The sequence below is a fragment of the Bacillus rossius genome, chromosome 3 (genome assembly GCF_032445375.1).
Source record: "Bacillus rossius redtenbacheri isolate Brsri chromosome 3, Brsri_v3, whole genome shotgun sequence".
Lineage (NCBI taxonomy): Eukaryota > Metazoa > Arthropoda > Insecta > Phasmatodea > Bacillidae > Bacillus > Bacillus rossius.
Genome location: NC_086332.1, coordinates 33367890 through 33389574, shown reverse-complemented (window position 1 = coordinate 33389574; position 21685 = coordinate 33367890). Strand labels below are relative to the sequence as shown.

Sequence of the window (21685 nt, the reverse complement as noted above, 5' to 3'; positions counted from 1 at the left end):
CGACGTCACGCCAGTTTGCGGGTGACATTCCCGGCTTTGGTCTATCGAGCAATGTTTTGTTTGGTTTATTCAGAAGTGTCAAAAACTAAACTATAAAATAAATAATAAAATTACTCGTACAAAAGTTTAGTCATTTTACATTTTTGTCGTTTTAATTTGAAAAAAAAAAATAGTAAAGTTGGTGTAGTTTTGCACGAATGTTTCTACCAAATTGTGCTACAGACTTTGATAAAAATACGCACGAACGTTCATATTTTATTTCAGTAACTTACGTGTTAAATTGCGCATTTGTATTTATAGATGAAATTGAACATACATCAAGTGTTAAAAAATCAGTGTCCTGTTTCTTTTATCAGTATACTGTACTTGTATGTACACACATACGTAATTGTAAAAGTGGAGAATATTTGTCAAAGTAAATTAACTTCTGCCAAGAAACTGCAGAACATATTATGTACTTAGCAAATTTATGATGACTAAACACCATTAAATTTACATTATGTTACGAAGTGGTATTGCCATTACTTTGTTAGCGTGCATGGTGGTCAAGATGCTAAGACGGCAGACTGTCAACTTAAAAGTATACTCAGGCTGTTAGAAATGTTTATTAAACAATGAAAGACATAAAATTTAAAATCACTCAGAAGTACACATCGTTCATTAACAACTATAAGCTAACAAAATAAAACATTTTTGTAAGTTCATTATTAATCTTCATTATTAATGTAAATGTACCTAATGATGCTGTAAAATAAACTTAAATTTGTGTTAAAAAATGCATGCATGTGTAACTTCATATATCACCTAGTAAAAATCTTCCAACATCTCTGACATATTTACCAAACCATAGCACTTCTACGTTTACACTTTTGATAGTATTTAATTACACTAACTTCGGGTCTACAGCTGTCACACAGATTTTGTGTAAAATTACACAATGTTTTGTTACATTCACGTCACGTCCTTTTCTCTCATTGAAGAGGTCGAGGGTTTAATGCGCTCTGTTCAGGTTATTTCTTCATGTTTTCCATCTCATTCCAGATAGATGTTGGTGTTCAACGTTTTTCCTTCTCTCTCTTGCTCTTGCGTGGTGCAGCACTCATTAAAAAAATCGCAAGATTTCCACTTACGTTTGTTTAATCCCTCTCTACAGGAACTCATATTTAAAATAAATGCTTTGTGTGGTATTTTATCATTATATCTGCTATTATACAAATAAAAAACATTTATTAAAAATACTCTTGAGAAAAATGTAGACCCTTTTAAGAAGTTTTGTGGTAAATAAGTCTAAATGTAGGAGTCATTTGCAAAAGTGTTTAATACACACAAACCTACACACACACACACACACACACACACACACACACACATATATATTAGTCCTTTCGCCTCGAATTGGTCAGCTGTAGCAGATGGCGGGAAAGAGAAAATCGAGTTATTTACACAGCACGTGGATGCTGTTCACATGAAGACCTCCAGCGGGAATGTGCGCTTGAGATGAGCGCGTGACATCTCTGGATGTGCCAAGCTACCAGCCAAAGATACTGTTGCGTTTCGCGTTGGTCGTTTCCGGCAAAGATACTTCTCAAAAACACTGTAAATCGTTTCCACTTCTCTGGTTAATAGAATCTGCTTTAACGCGGCGAAGGGATTTTATAGACGAATAATAGCTGTTCGAGTGGTCAGTTAGATGCGCCAGCAGTAGAAGAAGCATGACGTCGTGACGTCTGGCAGCGTGCATGCGTGCCGGAGTCTCCCCGAGCGGGACGAAGAGACGCAGAAGAGACGGTTCCTCCGCGCCAGCGACAAGGAAGGGAAGGAAGGGAAGGAGGCAGATGGACTCGGCGAAAAGAAGTTGGAAGTCGCTGAGGGGGCCTGTTGATGAAAAGCAAATTGCTCCGGCGAGTTTTCGTGTATTGAGTGGAGGTTGGCGAGACTTTTTTTTTTTTTTTTTTTTTTACGAGCCGCGTCGTTAAAAGACGACGGCCGTTCAATTAACACGAGCTTCGCGGGAGCTCCTCCCTTCCCTACCCCCCTTACCAACCTTCCCGAGGGACTGGTCCGTGGTTCGTGCCCTCCGTGTTTACGAGGGTCTGCACTCTAAACGCGAAAGTGAAACTGCTGTTAACAAGCTTCTGCTGACTGACGAATTGGCAGAACTCATTGAGAATTTAGTGTCTTGCGTTACTAAATCCATTGAAAAAAGAAAGGTGGGAACCACTGTAAAATCAGAAGTATTCACTAATAAGTAGGGTCATGCACTTTTCGCGAAAATATTTCGTGATCAGATATGCGTTAAAACTTTGTACCATTGTCTGGGTTTGTTTCACGCACATGTCTACTGTCATCACACCAATCACAGCCATCCAGTGCGTCCAGAATGATCCGGTCGAATAGGGCAATGGCTTCTCTTGCAGACGGCCGCCAATTACGAGGAAACGATCGCTAACGCAGGCATGCTTTCTTTGTTGCAGTACAGTGAGCTATGATTTTTTTTTTTTTCGCGAAAAATACGTGCTCCTACTAATAAGTCATCGCACCAGCGCCATGTTACTGATTTCAACGCAGAAGTCTATTTGATTTTCGGTAAAATTTTTGGTGGTTTTGAACAGTTTCCACGGTTTCAAATGTAGAGTATGGGCGTCCAGCTGAACACGTGACGACTGCGTACTGCGTTTAGAGTACACTCTCGGTCCTGACTAAAGAGAGCGACACAGTTCGAAACTCTCCGTCGAGAGAACTGTAATGTTGAGGGAACCAAGACTGCGTACCCACGATCCTCCCAGACTGTCAGCGTAGGGCCGACAACTAGCTGGGGTCGGAGGTACCGTGGTACTGCTCCTACAACACTCACAGTCGTTAATGACCACGGCTGAGGTTAGGTCACGTCTGTCATCGAGTAGGAGTAGGTAATTGTTTGTTTCCAGTGCTGCTACCGTTGGGAATGCATTGCAGAACTGGTCTTTTGCACTTTCTCTTCTCAATTTTCTGGGCGTGATTGACATTTTTGGACCAAAAAAATAATTCATCTGAATTGCAAAAAAAAATTGGACTGGAGCGTAAAATACAGGTTGAATTATGATCGAAAACTTGGCACTTATGCGGCTTGAACCGCGATAGTAGTGAAACACAAGTCACCTTTTGAAGTTGCCGTTGCGTGTTGTTCAGATGTCTATCATTTTTATCCGTAGTGTACTAGAAGGAACCTGAACAATTTTTTTTTACATATTCCTGTTAAGTGTGTTCAGGGTTCCCGCAGACACGGGAAATATGGACACCTGGGAAAAACCAGGGAATTGATAAGGTAGGCCTATCTTAAAAACCCGGAGAAAAAAAACAACGAAATTGCCAAATATCAGTAACCAAACTGGATTAGTAATTTTTAATGCTAGCGTGTGCCTTTTAAGTCTTACGGAGGTATGTCCTGTTCCAGGTAATCATTTTAAACTTACCCTTTTAACACAGTTAAACTTGCAGACTTTTTGAGAGGCCGAAATTCAACAAAATTATATATATATTTATATATATATTGCACAATTATCTGGCAAATTTGAGTTTTTAACATTGTGCATTATGGATAAGGAGAACGAAATGGAATAAATAACAGAACATTTTTGGGTTTAAATGCAAAGCTGGTGGCTGCTGCGTGATATGATATAACATTATTTCAGAAAGATTAATTTTCATTACTTTTTTAAATAATAATAATAATTCTAAGGATTCTTAAAGGCTGCACAAAATAAAATAATTTTTTTTTCTGAAAAAAAAAAAATTATCATACCGTAGCCAGTAAATTTGACTTTAAAACTAAAATGTTCCATTTTTTGTATTAAATTTTTATTCTCCTTATTCATACTGAAAAAAGTTTAAAATGCAAATTTGCCAGCTAATTTTAATCACAAACTCAATAGTAGTTGAGAACCACGTGTTTTCATTTAATTTAAGTTAAACAATGAGTGAATCAACTGTATTGATTTCATAATTTGAAGTTCGATATAATGGTTTTTTTTTCTCGCTATCAATAATGCCGTTTTGAAAGTTTTATAAAATTTAGTTGATTTATATCGCAGACGGGCAGAGTTGGTTGCGTAGCATCGATGGAAATTATAACAGTGCGAACTGTGTATTTTGAGGGAACAGTTTTTTTGTTCAGTATTGCATGTTAATTGCGGTGGAAATGTGTTTAGCTACATAGTTGAATATATATATATATATATATATATATATATATATATATATATGTGTGTGTGTGTGTGTGTGTGTGTGTGTGTGTGTTATCTTGCAAGATTGATTGACTAGACAGGGAAATAATGCTTCGTTTGACGTGGAACGTTGAAGGAAATTTTCTAGAGGAAGTGCGTGGAAATCGTGCTTTTAAACTAGTGAATGCATTAAAACACAATCCATTTTGTTCTAATACGGTCTCAGCAAGGACAGGTTTAAGATAAGCTGTGTTACATATATTTTTATGTAGTGCGATTGTCGACGACAAGTCGAACTCCAAATGTTCAGATTATATCGAATGCACTTACTAGACAGTTTCAGTTCACGAAAGTTTTTTTTATACCAGTGTTCTTCTCAAAACTCTGTATCTCCTGTCTGTTCGTGTGTGTATATCCTGCCTGTTCGTATGGTTGTTTTCAGGTCACAAACGTTAAGTAGTACACTTGGTCACATTAGCGTTGGCCTATGTACTAACTTGAATACCACGCAATAGGTAAGGAAACAATGAATATAAGCATCTTGGAGCCGGGGCGGTGTAATGATACAGAGATATTAGGTTATATGTGTCTTATCATGGTACAGAACAAAAACTAGCACAAAATAATTTTACGTTTCTGCCAAATCTGTCTTGGTTTTTTTAAAATGTATGTTAATAATTAGTCTAGAAGTTGTATTACTGATATCAAATACAAATGCATTATAATATTTATTTAGAACACTACTTCATACACACAGACAGAATTAAATTAATATTCTCGCTTTTGTATAGAGTACTTTTTAATAAAAAAAAATGAACATTGTATTCGCTGGTATTTTCTCTTGCAGTTAAACGGCGGTACTTGGCACACTTTTATCGTACATGGCACACAAGGCTCGATGGTGTACCGTAACAACCGCGCACTGATACGACACGGCTCGTGGGAAGCTGCGTGGCGCGGCGCGTCTTCTGCCCGCGTGCGCGCGCGCGTGTCGCCGGCCGCCGCGTGACGTCACGAGGCCGCCCCGGGTCCGAGCCAATCGATGGCGCTGGAGGAGTGGGTGGATCGGGGAGGTGGGGAGGGGCGATGTGGCTCTGGAGGGGAGGACCGTGCTGTTGGGGAGGGGGGGGGGGGACGGTGCGCGCGGTGGAGCTCAGTTCATGCGGAGCGGGTGGCGTGCGCGGAGGCGACTTCGCGCGTCATGCGGTGGTCGTCGCCTTGTTGCTCGGCGCGGACGACGGGCCTGCGAGATCCCGGCGGGCGCACGGGTGAGTCGCACCGTTCCCTCCCCCACCCCCGGGGGGGGGGGTATCTCTCCCCCACCCCCTGCTGCTCCCTGGGGATCGATTCGCGAGGAAACCAGGTCATCCGCGACCTTCCGAGGTCTCCGGGACCTTGGCGGGATGTCTCATTCTACCCCCCCTTCTCCCTTCCCTTGTTTTCTTTATCCCCTCCCCCCTCCCCTCCCCTTCCCTCTCATGGCGCATCTTGGAACCGAAACTTGTGCCTTGTTTAGAAGCGGAGGATGTTGTGTGTGTTTTTCCCTCGTTCCGCGATCCTGTCGACAACCGTACCGAATAAAAAAAAATCTATGTACATTTATCACGACTTATCTTAAAACTGATCCTGACTGTGAACGTGTCAGAACAAGGTGGTTTGTTTTTAAATGCCATTCACTGGATGAAAATCAAGGTGACCACACTGCACTGTTGTAATTTCCCGCGTCTGATCCAATGGGAGACATGCGCGAAATGATGTTTCCCTTGTTCCGTTTCTGTGCCGCGTTCAGTGGCTCAGCTTGTCTTGCGCGGTTATGGGGAAGATGAAGGTCACGCACGTGTCTTGCCGGGTGTTGATGGGGAATAAAGGGGGGAGGGGATTGCATTCCTAATCTGATTTGTTGTTAGTCTAGTAACATTGGTGACTTGATTTTTAGTTTGGAAACAAGTTTGCATTGGTAGAAAAAACATTTTTGTAAAAAAATAAAAATAAGTTAATATATTTTCAACATTTACAAACTTGTGCACGATTATCACACACATAAGAAAATAAACACATATATTTAACATAATTTTTGTAAATGAAAACATTGTTAGCACTATAATTGTTGAAAATCAACAAAATATACATTTTGTGTCCGTTATTTTTTTTTCTGAAGTGAACAAAAATACATTAGTATAATATTTTTTTTTTATAAAAATTTGTCCCACTTGCAATTGTTCCAAATTTTATTTTGTGTCAAGTGGGCTATTTTATTGCACATTCCTTAACAATATGTAAAGCCAATTATCTTGAAGTATTATTTTTACGTGGAAGAAAATTAAGAAGCGTCCACATCTGAATATCTCATGTTTATATTATGTTAATATATGTAAAACAAAGTGTTGCGACAAGATTATTCTTTTGCTTTGTCGCTCCGTGTTTTCTAATGTTCTGTTATAGATGCTTCGAAGAAGTACTTAAGATTTATGATAGTATTATTTTGTAGTGCATACATATCATACATATTTTAGTATGTTCGGTGGAACGTTGATAACGACATTTTTCTATTTTATAACATATGTGGACACAAAACTAATTTTTTTTTATCCTGGAACATTCTAGGCGTTTTGTACCTATACACAGCAGTGAGAGTGGTGTAATCTTAAAACTATTTAAGTGTTCAGGTGTTTTCGATGGTGATACAATTAGGAAATTTACAGTTATCTGCGAACCACGTTAGAGGGCGGGTTGTTTTTATTTATTCAGGGAATACATTGCAAAGTTTTTTATTATTTTTTTTTAAATTTGTTTACAACTAGCTTAATTTCTCAATATTTTTTTCTTAGTATCTGATTTTATACAGTTTTAAGTATCCTTTATGTTGTCTGCATTTTCTCTTGGTACATTATTTCCTTAGCCGGTTCAAAATAAGATAATAAAATAAATATATTACTCTATATAAATACATACAAACTTTAGCTTACGTTTTCTGATTTTATGAATTGTTTAAATATTTAGTTGCATTAATATTGTTTGCCTTTTTTTGTATATCTGACACTCATTATGTTTACACTAATATTGATCCTTATTAATATATCGCGGGAGCCATGCAAGTCTCTGTTCAGGCTGCTGAGAACCCAGACAACGTGGGCCGGGAATGGCTATAGGGGTCTTGTGTGTGTACTGTGAGGTTTGTCTAGGCACATAAGCCGTCGGAGAACAATTTGATACTTTTTTTTGAAAAACACCTAAACAGGTAGCATTCAAAAGTTAAAAAAAAAAAAGTCCTAGTACTATCGGTGCAATATGCGTTGCGTAAATCCTTAGCGCCTGGAGTGGTATGCTAGCCCGGTGGTGTTAGCGTTTTGTTATTGCATAACGCGAAGGTGCTGCTAATATTCCTCGCCATCCTGCTTTATTTTCATTTTAAGAGGTACTTCTTTTTCCTTACGTAACTCAAGCGCAGTTTTGTCTTCTTACGTCCTATTTTTTTTTTTTTAAATATTTATAAAGAAATTTTAGCTGGTTAGCAAGCCTTCAAACATTTTGAAAGGGATAAAACTTGGCGTATTTTATTGCCGTCTCTGAAATTAAAATGCAGATTATGTTTGTTTCAAACATATCCTAACTCGTGGGAATACATTTTACGGGTAGGGGAAGGGGCGTGGTTGGGGTCTGCCCCCTCCTTGTGGGGGCTCGCTTACGCTTGAAAAATCGTAACTGTGAAACGTGCATGATAAACGTAATTCGGAGTCCCCTTCCCCTGGGCATTCTACAGAGTTTCGCCCCTGGTGTAACTTATTTAAATATTGTAACTGCTTAAGATTTTTTATTCATGTTTTACAGTTTGCCCTACTTTTAACGTTTAGTTCAGTAAATGATTATGGTAATATTTGTATATGTATAAATATGTGGTAATACATATACTCGAAATCAGTGCTTAGAATTTCTCGTTCTACGATGGATACCATAACAAGTTTGGTGTTCGCGTTGCATCGTGGGATTTCTCTTCTCCTTTACATTAAATTTGCATTTTTTATATATATTTCTCGCTGCTAAGTATAATCAGAGTGGAAAACCGAATTGTGTTGGGAAAAGGGGGGGGGGGGGCATACTGGGTTCTTCAAGGGCTTGTTAGTCTCTCTGCGAACTTGCCGTCTCATCCACCATTATTCTCGCGTGGAAAGTCATGCGCGGTAAATACTTCGTGACTTTTTTGTGTGCCTTTATCGCCGGTGCAGCTCTCTTGTTGCTGCCTCTCTTCCCAGTCTCTCCCCGCTCGTTATTCAGCTTCTAGTTTTCTTTACGAACTTTGGATCGCGCCATCCGCCACAGATAGCAGCACCGTGGTTACACATTTCCGTTCCATGCGACTTCCGTTTCATTCACAAAATTACTTCTACCAAATGCCGTATACCGAGAGCTAAGAAGTTTACACATCAAAAAATAACGGTGCCTCGTTTTTCTTTTATTCCCGGCCGTAACGAAGTGATAAGTGTGTGAATAAAATCAAATCTACTCCTGGGGTACCTACCCAGTAATGCAGGTATCATGGCCTCAACTATTACGCGCGTGACCGAGCGACGCAAATCCCTTCAACTTGAAAGCTTGAATTCAGTCCAACAGGCAAGATCACTCTTCCTTCCTACCCGCTGGTTCTCTGACCGTGGAGATGCGAGAGTCAAGAACTCCCCGTCTCCGCGCTCTCGACAGCTTTATTGCAGTCAGCGTGTTGTTGCGTCGCCCTTGACGGCAGCTGTAGCCATGGCAACACCGTGAGAGGCGGCGAGGGGGAGGCTGAGGAAGTGTGTCTTGTTCGCGGGCCAGGTTTCTTCTCCACCCCGCCACTCGTGGCGAGGCGGCAGATGTCGCGGCGGACTGGCCGTGTGCGGGTTGCCGCTAGCCAGGGGCAGCCAGGGACGGGGCAAGAACTCATCTGCCCTCCTCCCCTTTCCCTCCATCATGAAACTAACCAACACCACCTCATATCGCCACCACACATTACTTCCTCTATTACAAATATTTTTTTTGATTCAACTTATATGGTGGATAAATAGATTTATTTGCAGTCGTTTAATTTTTAATACATTGTAAAAAATACCAGTTATTAAATAATTGATGATATACCTATATATTTATCTTTCAATACAAATAATGCTATTCATCTGCCCTCCAACATTATTATTTTTTGTATTCTAACAGTGAAGTAAATATCTACAGTAAAAATTACTCTGCTAAAAAAGATTAAAGTAAAAAAAAAGTACATTTCTCCTTAAAAACTGAAAAAGCTATGTTAAACAAAACTTTTTGAATTATCAGCGATTTAACTATGTGTAATAAGATTAGAAGAATTAAACTTTTTTTTTATGTAGGTACTGGATATAATTTATTTACAGCACGTTATCATAAAGTTATTTTATGTTAACAATTAAACACATTTTAATCAAGTTTTCAATTTTTTTAAACAAATTATTATATACTTAAAGAGACATATACTTTGATTTTTTAAGTGCAACTTGTAAATCAACTATGATGGAATTGTTGTGTGTGTTCTTCGCCAAAACGTTTTCCATGTGTAAGGGTTTAGAGGACCAAACAAATAAAATAAATATAAAATATTGCAGAGCTTTACTTAAATGGAAAGCAAATAGTGCTTGGTATTTTTCACATTAGATAGAAATATTTTTTTTTGGCATTTATTTCTACCACATTATGCATGTGTATGCAAATGGGACAGAAAAACCAGAGAAAAAAAATTGTGTTGGGCCATTATATTTTAAATTTATAAAGATGTAACATTTGTAATAGTGCATAGTTGTAGATGGTTTATTTCTATTAATAAAGAGAGAAAGTTTTAAGTTACTGAAAAAGCATTTGAAAGATCCAAAATTGTTTATTGTTGGAATGCCTTTTTTATTTCACTGTAAAAACATATAATTACATGGGAAAAATTAATAAATTTTAGAATAAAAAAATTGATTATTTCATGGGCAGATCTATTATAATCGTCACTAGCCACAGTGCAAGCTATGAAACATTATCTACGAGGGTTGTTTTAACATTAAACTCAAACCACAATTTGTCTACGTGGTATTTTGCATTGTACATTGGTTGGGTTGCTAATACATGTTAATACAAGTAATAGTTAGTAGTAATATAATGTGATAAGAATAATATACAATAATAAACAATTTGAAACAGTCACTTAGCTGGTAGGAATGGTGGTTAATGATGAGCTACCATTACTATTACTAAACATGATTTATTCTCCATGATGTAACTTATTTCTTTTATTTGAATTTTGTGTAAATGAAATAATATAAAATCCCTTTCGACACAGTCTACAGGCGTAGGTAGATTTAGAAGTACCAATCTGGAAATATTTTGGAAACTTCTATAAACTCGTGGAACATTTTAAGAACTTAATGGACAGAACATCCTATAAATATTATCCACTTTTCCAAAATAATCAGTTAAACATTTTCTCATATTACATGCAGCGAAAATATTTTGAATGTTTTTAATTCAATGCATCTACATTGAATCACTTATCAAATTTCATATAATGCCTACTGAGGTAGTTGTGCAATTATTTTTGACCTTCAAACACTTTTTCATCCCTTGCAAAAATCCATGGTCGTATATAATTTTTTTTGATCAAGATTTTAAGATTACATTTAGACGGTTAAAAATATTTTAAACAAATTTCAACCTAAGAAAGTTTTTTTTTTTAAATTTCAACCACTGTTTTTACATTTTATAGTTCATTTCATGAAAAATGGTTTCAGCCCAAGATTTTAGCTAAAGTTTATGTTTTACTCTAAATTATAATGGATTTGATAGTATATCTATTAAAAAATAATTTTTTTGTCTTTCTACCCTTGTTATTTTTACCCCTTACAAAAATGTTTTTTTTACATAAAATCTACTTTACAAAAAATTTTGTTAAAAATTAAAACAAAAATAAACATTGATTCGATAGAATACATGGTAGGTAAGTTTTATTTATTTTCTTATTTTAACCCCAGGTTTAAGATAAAAATTGTAAGATTTACAAACATTTCAAATGGATTGTGTGCGTACTGAGGTGGTTATGAATTTCTTTTTTATTTTTTTAACACCTCTTTTTTCACTCTTTGCAGCAATGGTTGGCAATGGTTGGTTTTATGAAAAATTGTTTCAGATAATATTTTTAGATAGTATTTATAAGGTTTACAAACTATTTTAATGGATTCGGTGGTGTGCTTACGAAGGGAGTTATGATTTCTTTTGTCTTCCAACCCTTGTTTTTTCCACCCCTTGCAGTTGTGGTTGATCGTATCAAAAATTTATTTAGACAGAAATTTATGGTATTACTCCTACAAATTATAATACGTTCAAACAGATGTGATATTCTTCATACTATGGGAGTTATAGCAGTTGTTCTGTTTTTTAAAAAACCTTTCCTGTTTCTACTCCTTTGGTTGGATATTGCCCATTAACAAACTCAATTAAGATTTTCCACTACTAGATTTTATGTTATCAGTTTGGAAGTTATTTGTGAATAATTACGGCAGTTATCGTGTTCATAAAAATTTTTATATATAATTTTCCGGAATTCGCACTATGTTAATGTCTACAATAGGTAGTATTTCTTTTAAATATACCTAAAATGCAAATGTGCATTACCTGAAAACATATTTTGTTGTATTGTGTTGCAATTATAGAACTTTGCATGACTAGATGTGTAAAAATTGTTTGGCAGTCTTCAGTGTGTCTGCATGCAAATGTGGTATGCAGATATTTAGGTAATTTTTTTTTAAAATCTCTGTTACAGATCGTATACTAGTGGAGTACTGCTAGGCCAAAGTTATTCTTCACATAGGCAGCCTGGTATTGGTTCAAAGTCTGTGATTTCGACGGCTTCACTCTGTTCACAATCATGGGGCGCAAGAAAATACAGATATCGCGCATCACAGATGAAAGAAATCGACAGGTGAGGTCATGTTTTGAATACTTCATTGAATTTACTTTGATAACACCTTAATACCAACTAAAAAAATTTTCTTGTGGATACATGTATTAAATTTTATTACAGTGAATTTAGGGGTGCTACTGGCACTGACACTGAAAGAAATATATTGATTTTGTTTTATTACTTAGTAACATTATACTAAACATTATTTAGGCATGACATTATCACTATCTGGTAATGAAGATGAATTTGTACTTAAAAATGTCTATTGAATTGGTGTAGATTGTTTGAGTTGATAACTAAAAAAATTAAATATTTTGGTTTTTCTCTTATCTCCTAAGTCATTTTTTGTACTTTGTTAAAACTCTCTGGTTACTTGTACAATTGTTGTTATATTAATTATGATTTGCATTTGTTGCAGGTGACATTCAACAAGAGAAAGTTTGGCGTGATGAAGAAAGCTTATGAGTTAAGCGTATTGTGTGACTGTGAGATCGCACTAATAATATTCAGCAGCTCAAACAAACTGTATCAGTATGCGAGCACTGATATGGACAAGGTTCTTCTCAAGTACACCGAGTATAACGAACCACATGAGTCCCTCACCAACAAGAACATAATTGAGGTGTGGTTCATTACATTTTCATATACTGGCTGAGTTTTTTTTTTTATAGTTTGGCAGGAGGTATTTTATGTTTTAGGTGAAACACTGGTTGTGTTTAGATGAAATTGTCTTATGAGTTATGACATCAGTTAGTTTTTTTTTTTTACAATTGTTTTAAAATTGATTATACAATAGACTATATATTATCAAAATTTCCTCAACAATAAATAAATATTATGGCACACATATTTTCAAAGTATTCACATATTGAGAGAAAAAAGACAGTAATTTTTACTTTGGCCAAATGAACGGAATCAAGAGAATTGTGTATTCATTAAAATTCCTGTAGTGAAAGGATTTTAGCTGTACTCTAGGTTGCTACAGATTTGACCACATTTATTTGAAACTACCACAGTGAAATACTTATTCAAAATTAGAGTTTGTGTAATGCATTTGTTATTGTGTTGAATTTTCATGTAGTATAAGTAGGTCCCAACATTTGACCATCCCTGTTCACAACCATACAGATAGTTATATTTACCTTCATTTGTGTTGTAACATTAATAGAGACTTTGAAATTTAGTAGTTTTATCTAATGCCAAGTCTAACTCCAAACACCTATATAGTTATGTAACTTCTGCAGTTGGGTCGAAAGTTTTTTTTTGTCGTGTAGTCAGGTACGCTTAGCCAATAACAAACAAGCAGCAACTGAACAGTCAAATCACGTTTGACCAGTTGAGAGACTGAAATTGGTTTCTCTCGAAGATAGCTGCCATTGAAAACATTAACACAGCTCGAGTGAACACAGCACCATCACATCTTGCGTATAGTTCGTAGAGTCCACATTTTCTAGCCTCTTCCCGTGGATCATGCAGTGCAGTTAGAGTTTTTAGGAAACCTGTATCAATCCGTGTCGGTAGTGCGTGCATAGACTTCCACATGCAAGCTTGACAGTAAAAAAAAAAAAATTTGGACCCATTATTTAAAAGGATTTTTGACAAAAGTATACTCCCAAAAAAAAAGTGCAATGGCTTAAAGGTTATACAATTTTGTAGCACCGTGTATGGCTTTCGTTTCATGTAGTTAGTGATTGGTATTTCATTAATAGTGCACTTATGTAGAGTCTGCCTAAAACAACCATTTTAAATGTAATAATTAAAAAAAAACTGTTTATTTTTTGAGCTACCATTTGTAAATAAACTCACCTGTCAATTCATACAGCTGATTTTGACAGTTCTGTTGGCCAATCGTAAGACAATGATGGCCCGCCTCGTGCGCAGGAGACGAGGGTAGAGGTGTATTGTACTTGCTTGCATCACTTCCCTGTCCTTTGCGACAGGCACTCAACAAGAAGGAGCACAAGAACGGCACGTGCAGCCCCGACAGTCCGGAGCCCGACACCCAGTACCAGCTGACGCCGCGCACCGAGGCCAAGTACAACAAGATAGACGAGGACTTCCAGCTGATGATGCAGCGCTCCCAGCTGAACGGGACGAGGGTGAGCGATCCGAGGCTTTCCGATTTGCAAGATTTCTTCCTGCCGTGACATGCTCTGTCGTTGTGGGGATGCTCGGTGGCTCATGTGGCGTACATTGCAGCTTCAGTCGTCCCACAACCTGGCATCACTCATATTTATTCTATTACTTCGGAGCTCATTCAAGTTGCAGTTCTTGTTGCATTAGTCTATGTGCATAACCGTGCAATGTTAAACATTACTTAACCTTTTCACTGTCATTCTCATCCTCCATATGTTTGACTTATTAGGTGTTGCTGACGTTGCAAGACAAGGATCCAACCTACCGCACAACTCATTTTAATTTACAGTATTGAATTAATACACATTTGGTTTTGAGGGAACAGTGAGGGTTGGAATTCTTTCTGTGCTCAAACCTGCTTATCCTTTTTTACTTAATTTTTATTAAACACTGCTGGTAATTGGTCTTGTTATATATTTTCATGATCTGGGGTTTTCAGTTTGTGGTTTACTGACTCATTTTATTAATTACTAATTGTGTAAATTTAACTCTTTCTAATTTGGTTTTTGTTTGAAGAAGTTTTTTTTTTAGTTAAAAGTATTTGAATTTTTTTTACCAGCAATATCAGAAAACCTTGAACATTTTTTGTGTGTAAAGCTTGCAGCACACTATTGTATCATGACACTTGTTGGGCACGTTATAGAGTTTTTTGGGTACATGTGTAAATTTTGTGAGCAAATGTTAAAAGCATTCTAAAAATACAGCTTCAGCATGTGAAGAACTTTCAGGACATCCTCATTCCTGTTGACAGGTAGGAATAAGCCAGTCGAACTACACGCTGCCCGTCTCTGTGCCGGTGAACAGTAGCTATGGAGACTCGTCCTTGCTGCAGTCCAGTCCGCAGATGCCCCACACCAGCGTCAGCCCGCGACCATCATCCTCGGAGACAGACACAGGTACGTCGCGCGTCGCGTCGAGTGTGAACAGCTGCCAGTTGGGCTGCCAGCAGTTTTGTTGTCTTTGCGTGCCTCCTTGTTAACAATAAATACCAAGCAAACTAATTTTTACTTGGCAATGTAGAAAAAAATTTGAGGTATTAATTTTGCTGCTTATCTTTAATCTTTTAATATATATGTATATCTAATTTATATCTAACTGAAATTTCACCTAAATCATTTCATTATTTACCTATACCCACAATTTAAAGTAATTTAGTTTTATGGGTGATAAAGAGAAAGATTAAAATCGAGCAAATCAACTGGTTGTGATGATATACCTAATTTTATTATCAGACGCTGTGCTAAGTAGTAACACCTATATTAGTACATATTTTCAATAAGAGCCTATTTACCAAAATCTTTCCGGATCTCTGGATAATTTCTACAGTCATTCCAATTCATAAAAAAGGAGACAAATATAACATGTATAATTATCGACTAATCTTTCTCTTATGCTCCTTTAGAAAAATTGTTTAAAAAAATTATTTGTAAATATATTTTGTTTCATATAAAAAAATATTTTAACATTACTACAACATGGTTTTTTTACTAGCAGAAATACTACCACGAACCTGTTCAATTTTATGAATAAATTTTATCATGATGTTACTAATAGAAAACAATCTGATGTAATATATTTTGATTTCTCCACAGCATTTGACACTTGTCAGCATTCATTAATAATTCAAAAGCTCACAGATTTTGGTCTAGATCTTATTTTCATTGCCTAGTTTTCAAATTATTTATCGGATAGATTTTTAATGGTAAGAATAAGCAATTGCTTATCTAACAAATATTGTGTTGTTTGAGTTTCTCAAGGTGGAAATTTCTTGTTTTTACTGTAGAGGAAAAAGATATGTGAGTTAGTTAAAAAGTTTGGCTATTGTGCCAGACTCAGAACCACTGAATGACAACATAAAATCACCATAAAAGGGCAAATATTTACTAGTATGAAAAATTGTAACAATTATAAACATTGAGAACCTTAAAAAGAACTGCTTGGTTTTACTTACTTGAATAAAGTTGCAGATAACCGTATTAAAGTTGAGTGAAAATATTCATATAATTTGTTGAGGCCTAGGTTAAGTGTTCATTAGTCCACTCTAGCCAGTGACACAGGGGTGTGGTGGGAATACCACTAACCCTTCCACCATGGTAACTTGAGTTTCATTCCTGAAGACAACATACTTGATTTTTAGGCCGGTGGGTTTTTCCGAATGCATTCCTGGTTTCCGTACCTAAACATTCGTTGTAGCTCCAGTGAAGGGCCTCACTCAACTAAACCCTGTTAGAATCCTGTGAGCTCATAACTTAAAAGTTGGCCACTTGGTCGGTTGTGTTCTACACTCAGTTTCACTCATTTTTACCCAGCAGCAATTTCTTTTAAAGATACTTCAAATTCTGCAAAACAGCACACCTAAATCTCTTATTGAAGTGTGCCACCCGCAAATGTGTTGTGTTTTCAAGTGGCGAGTGCAAAGTACCTTTGCAACACCTGCCTGTAGTTTTATCACAGATGGCTTAGGCATTCGGAAGTGAAACTGCTCTGTTTATCGCAAACTGGAGTTGAACATGCCACCAAAATGGTGCAACTGGCTAGCAAACACGACGAAACACAATCCGCCAACAACCACTTCCCCAGGGTGAACCGGCCGGGTGTCAGGCCCAGCCGATGCAACTTCTTCCCGGCAAGGCGTGACCAATCAAGTGTAAGGCTGTCGCAGCAGCCCAACTCTCTGCCAATAGAATGATCAGATACACCTACGTCATAAGGAGCGGTCACTTCATTTCCTTCGACCCGTGTGCGCAGTGTACCCGTCCGGCAGCATGCTGGAGATGAGCAACGGCTACCCGAACTCGTCGTCGCCGCTGGGGGAGTCGCAGTCGCCCGGCCCCAGCCCCGTCATGCCCGGCAAGGTGCAGCAGCAGCAGCAGCAGCAGCAGCAGCAGCAGCAGCAGCAGCAGCAGCAGCAGCAGCAGCAGCAGCAGCAGCAGCACGGCAAGCAGCACTCTCCGGGGCCGGGCAGGGCGAACCTCCGCGTCGTCATACCCACCCCGCAGGGCCAGCACTCCTCGCAGTCCGACGAGGTGAGGGCATTTCCACCTCTCTCCAACGGCTCACTGTCCAAACATTTCGAATGCGAGGTTTAATACAAGACTTCCAACATACTTAATCACACAGTTACTAAAAATTACCTGACTAGTGATCAGTGTGTAAACAGATTACTATAAAAATTAGCCTCTCTCACAGAAAGTGCACTTTATGTCCGAGTAGACTAGCCAGCTTAGCCGTTAACTCATTCGGCTTTAAAAGGCAATAATTGCTTTAGGAACTGTGTGCATGAAAACACCGTAGCATTAACATTTGTGATCTTCCAACATTTGGTGGTTTTCAAGTGTTCTGTACTTAATACTCTATATCATAGTTAATTCTATGTGTGACTGTCACGGGCGTTTAGCTCACATACCGAATAAGATAGAAAGTAGTAATTTCCGTAGATTACGTATTACTTTTACTTAGGGGGACTCTGTGCATGTGGATCCCATCACAGTCTTGGAAGTCCTGTCATTGTAACACATAAGTCTTTGTATGCATTACAGTGCAGCATAAATCCAAGTACCTCTACCTGCAATGGGTGTTATGATTACGATGAAGTAAATGTAGTGATAAAAAATAATGGTTGTCCAAGAGGATTGGTGAAATGCTGAAAAACCCCAGTCTGATGACTTAAAAAGTTAAATATTCAAATATTTGTGGGTATTTTTCTGTTAAATAAAATTAGTTAAACAACTATTTATAAAACTGTTGGAATTTCAATAATATTTTTGGCTATGAAGTTAAATAAGTAAACAATTCAAATAAATTTGTACGTATGTGGTTATATTGTCATTCATTTAGCCATTTGATATCAGATTACTTTGTTTAGTTTTGTGGGAACAAATGTTGTCCACAATTCAGAAAACAATTTTTTTAATTTATTCACAGTAATTATTTTTCTTATAATTTTCAAAACAAAGTTCCGTCTCATTTGTGTAATGAACCAAAACAGAACCAAGTTGTGTTATAGAGGGACTGACTAAAACTACCCAATGAGTTTATAAATTCTTATGGTGGCCCAAATAAAATAATAACGGTTTGTGAGGGAAGAGGTACAGGTTTAGAACTGGTGCGTCACCCACTGTTGTAGCAGACTTTTAAACTGGGAACCTGTGAAGGTATGCAGTTCATTGACGTGACTCCTTGTGATGGAGCAATGATGAAATGAATATGTGAGTAAAACAGAAGTATTCAGAAAAAACTACCAAACCAATGATAATGTTGGCCACATTTACGAAAAAAACCAAACTTGGATCATTGCATAGATGTGAGTGGTTTGATGAATTAAGGACAATGGTGAATTGCGATAAAATTGAAAAACACTGAAAAGATTATATATAACCTATATAACACCGAGATGCACCATAAAACCATAAGCATCAAAATGCAATTAAAAACACAAAATAACCAACATAACTCAAATCCCAAACTTTTAATATATTAAACTCAAGAAATGTAACATGTTTAGCACGAAGGTTGTACGAAATTGTTCTACTAAATAGTTTGAATTTCTGTTAACATTTTTAAAAATCTTTTACTGTTATTAGTAGCTAATTTTTTTACATTACGGCATCGGTTCATTTTTCAAACACACAATTACTTGCGGATTTATTTTTATTGTTCCAAGTTGTTATAAATGCTTACTATAAATTATTACTTCGTAAAAGAGCATCTTGTATCAGTCCCTATGAACTGTTTTGGTTGAATTGAGTATTATGAAACATGTTTAATAGTAATATGCTATAGTTATGAATAAACTGAATTTATAGAAAAATAAAACCAATAACACCGAAATCTCCTATTTTAAGAATGAAATTAGCCACAAAATGTTGCCGCTATTGATGAACAGTCAGCTTGAACACAAGTGTGTTTCGGAGTTTGGGAGTTTCAGAGTTTGGGAGTTTCGAAGTTTCGGAGTTTCGGAGTTTCGGAGTTTCGGAGTTTCGGAGTTTCGGAGTTTCGGAGTTTCGGAGTTTCGGAGTTTGGGAGTTTCGGAGTTTGGGAGTTTCGGAGGATGTGGAGGATGTGGAGGCTGACTTGCGGACAGTTCGTGGTGCAGGCGGGGCGCAGCACTTCGACGCTCAACACGCCGGTGGTGGCTCTGCAGACTCCGTCCATCCCGGGGCTGTCCTACCCGGCGTCGCTGTCGGCCTTCGGCGGCCAGGACTTCAGCGTGGGCGGCGACATGGGCCTGAGCGGGCTGGGCTGGAGCGCGCACTCCCTGCAGAGCGGTCTCGCCCACTCCAGGTGGGGCAGCCCCCCTCCCTCCTCCGGCGCCGGATACCTCAAGTACTAGCGCCATCTGGGCGTGGTGGTGGGCGCCGGCTCAACCTCGCTGCATTGCAATGCCTCTCCTCCCCCGCTCACGGTCGTGTGACATTATGAAAGGGCTGCTCATTCGGCACGTTAAATAATTTGGATGTTACTCGATGAACAAATTTACACAACATTTGGATCCGTAAAATAATTGTGTGATTATTGCTCAGTTCATTACTCGTTATTGGGCTACTATGTTGCAATAAAACATGTTTACAAGTCTGCTTTTCATGCAAATATTCATTTATTTTAATTAAACATGGTGTTATTACATTGGTTAAATTTTCTTTAAAGTTTTGTATATATTGTATTAACAGCTATCCAGTTTTCAGGAAATTTGTTTATTTTAATTTACAATTTTTAATTTTCCACCCCTAACATTTTTGGTTTAGTATTCAGTAACAGATACTACATGTAGCGAGGAATCCGTAGTGGCATGTCATTTTTGTGATTTCTCACATTAAAATGTAAACTCTTGACAAGTACACATTTGCATTTACGGTATCGGAAAAGAATTTTATTTCTTAACATGAGATGACAAAACTCTTATCTTGTCAAATAATCACTAATAAATTAATTAATAATACATTTTAATATAAACTTCTTTTTCTCATATTCCAGTTCAGTAATAGTACATACTATAACTTCCAGCTCAGGAAAACGGTCTTCAAATGATTCCGTGCTACAGAAAAATCTGTTAGAAAAAATTAAAAGCCTTGTCATCATAACTGAAATTTTTTTACTCTACAAATCTGTGTAATGATTAAATTTTTTTATTATTGTGTTGATCATAAACCAGTAATGTTTTATGAGTTTGTTCAAAAAAATTTTTTTTTGCTTGTAATACAATTTAAATAAGTCAAGCAATAGCCCTTATAATAGATATGTATTGTACTAAACATTTAAATGTTCAGCAAATATTTTCCTTTCAAGTTGGAAATAAGGAATATATAATATAGTTTATGAATTGATATATCAATAGAATTGCCTTTTAAACCTACATTTATTTTATTTTGATGATTTGCATTGCAATGTTGCTAATGTTTAAATGGCCCCAAGTACCATGACCATCCTGTATGTTTGTTCCTTAGTGCTTTTGTTGCTGTAGTTCTTTATTTTTGTTGCTACTAATACTGACCAGTATAATTTTAACACATTATTACCTTACAATAGTTATAAGCATGAGCAAAAATATTTAGGATTTCCATAGAACCCTGCGGAATAAGTTTATCATTACCATTTCACAGCTTCTTATTTTGTAAGTGCTTTTTCCATGTAAGAGATAAACCATCAATTAAAAATAGGTATAACTAATGATGTGCAAGTTTTTTTAATATATATTTTTAATAGTGTTAGTTTGACACTTATAATAAGTTTTAGAATATTTTCATATGATGATTATTAGTATTTAGAAGTTGGTTGTCCATAGAGTTTTGATAATTGGTGCAGATTGAGAATTTCCTGTGGAATTGTATGTCAAATTTAGAAGAGAAGAATACTTTTTTAAGTTTTAAATCCAGACAAAACACTGCCGTGTTCAGAATCAAGATCAAAACTTTTCACGTTTCTTTAAGTTGCATATTGGAATTGATCTTCTGTTTTACATAAATTAAATAAATAAAAAAAACCTCTAGTACAAATTTTAGTTTTAATACAAAATTTAGTTTTAACTAGTGTTGCACCGATGCGGATACCGATGAATCGTAATCAGCGATTATGGGTACTTTCCGATTAATCGTAATTGGCGATTATCTTAACGATTACTTTGCTGATTATCTACGTCCCGGCCTAATTAAGTAGGTTTTTACCGTGTAATATTTTGTTACACATTTTAGGACGAAATACAGTAATATTTGTATATATTACAGAATTCAAATAACTCTGTCATATCATGATTACAGATATTTCATTAAGTTTAATAAATCTCATTGCCTAGTACAATAAAAAATACATTTTTCCTACATGTTTATTTACGTTTCGTCTTTTGTTCTGACTTTTTTATAGTGGCCTTGTACATTACCTTTAGCCAGAGACGCAAAATAGATGGCACGCAATC

At 36.8% G+C, this 21685-nt stretch overlaps 1 protein-coding gene across 16 annotated transcripts in view; it reads left to right on the top strand.

The window, feature by feature from the left end:
• LOC134530490 (myocyte-specific enhancer factor 2) overlaps nucleotides 1–21685 on the top strand; it is a 141013-nt gene that overhangs the window by 107448 nt on the left and 11880 nt on the right. For 3 of the 16 annotated variants that reach the window (XM_063365349.1, XM_063365353.1, XM_063365351.1), the window contains exons 2-7: nucleotides 12001–12159; nucleotides 12560–12763; nucleotides 14082–14240; nucleotides 15029–15173; nucleotides 17026–17303; nucleotides 19361–19560. In XM_063365349.1, coding sequence (XP_063221419.1) covers nucleotides 12106–12159; nucleotides 12560–12763; nucleotides 14082–14240; nucleotides 15029–15173; nucleotides 17026–17303; nucleotides 19361–19560 — 1040 coding nt within the window. In that variant the 5' untranslated portion in view covers nucleotides 12001–12105. Of the gene's footprint in view, nucleotides 1–5356; nucleotides 5471–12000; nucleotides 12160–12559; nucleotides 12764–14081; nucleotides 14241–15028; nucleotides 15174–17025; nucleotides 17304–19360; nucleotides 19603–21685 lie in introns of those variants that run through there. The other 13 variants (XM_063365341.1, XM_063365344.1, XM_063365342.1 and 10 more) reach the window with 9 other exon arrangements.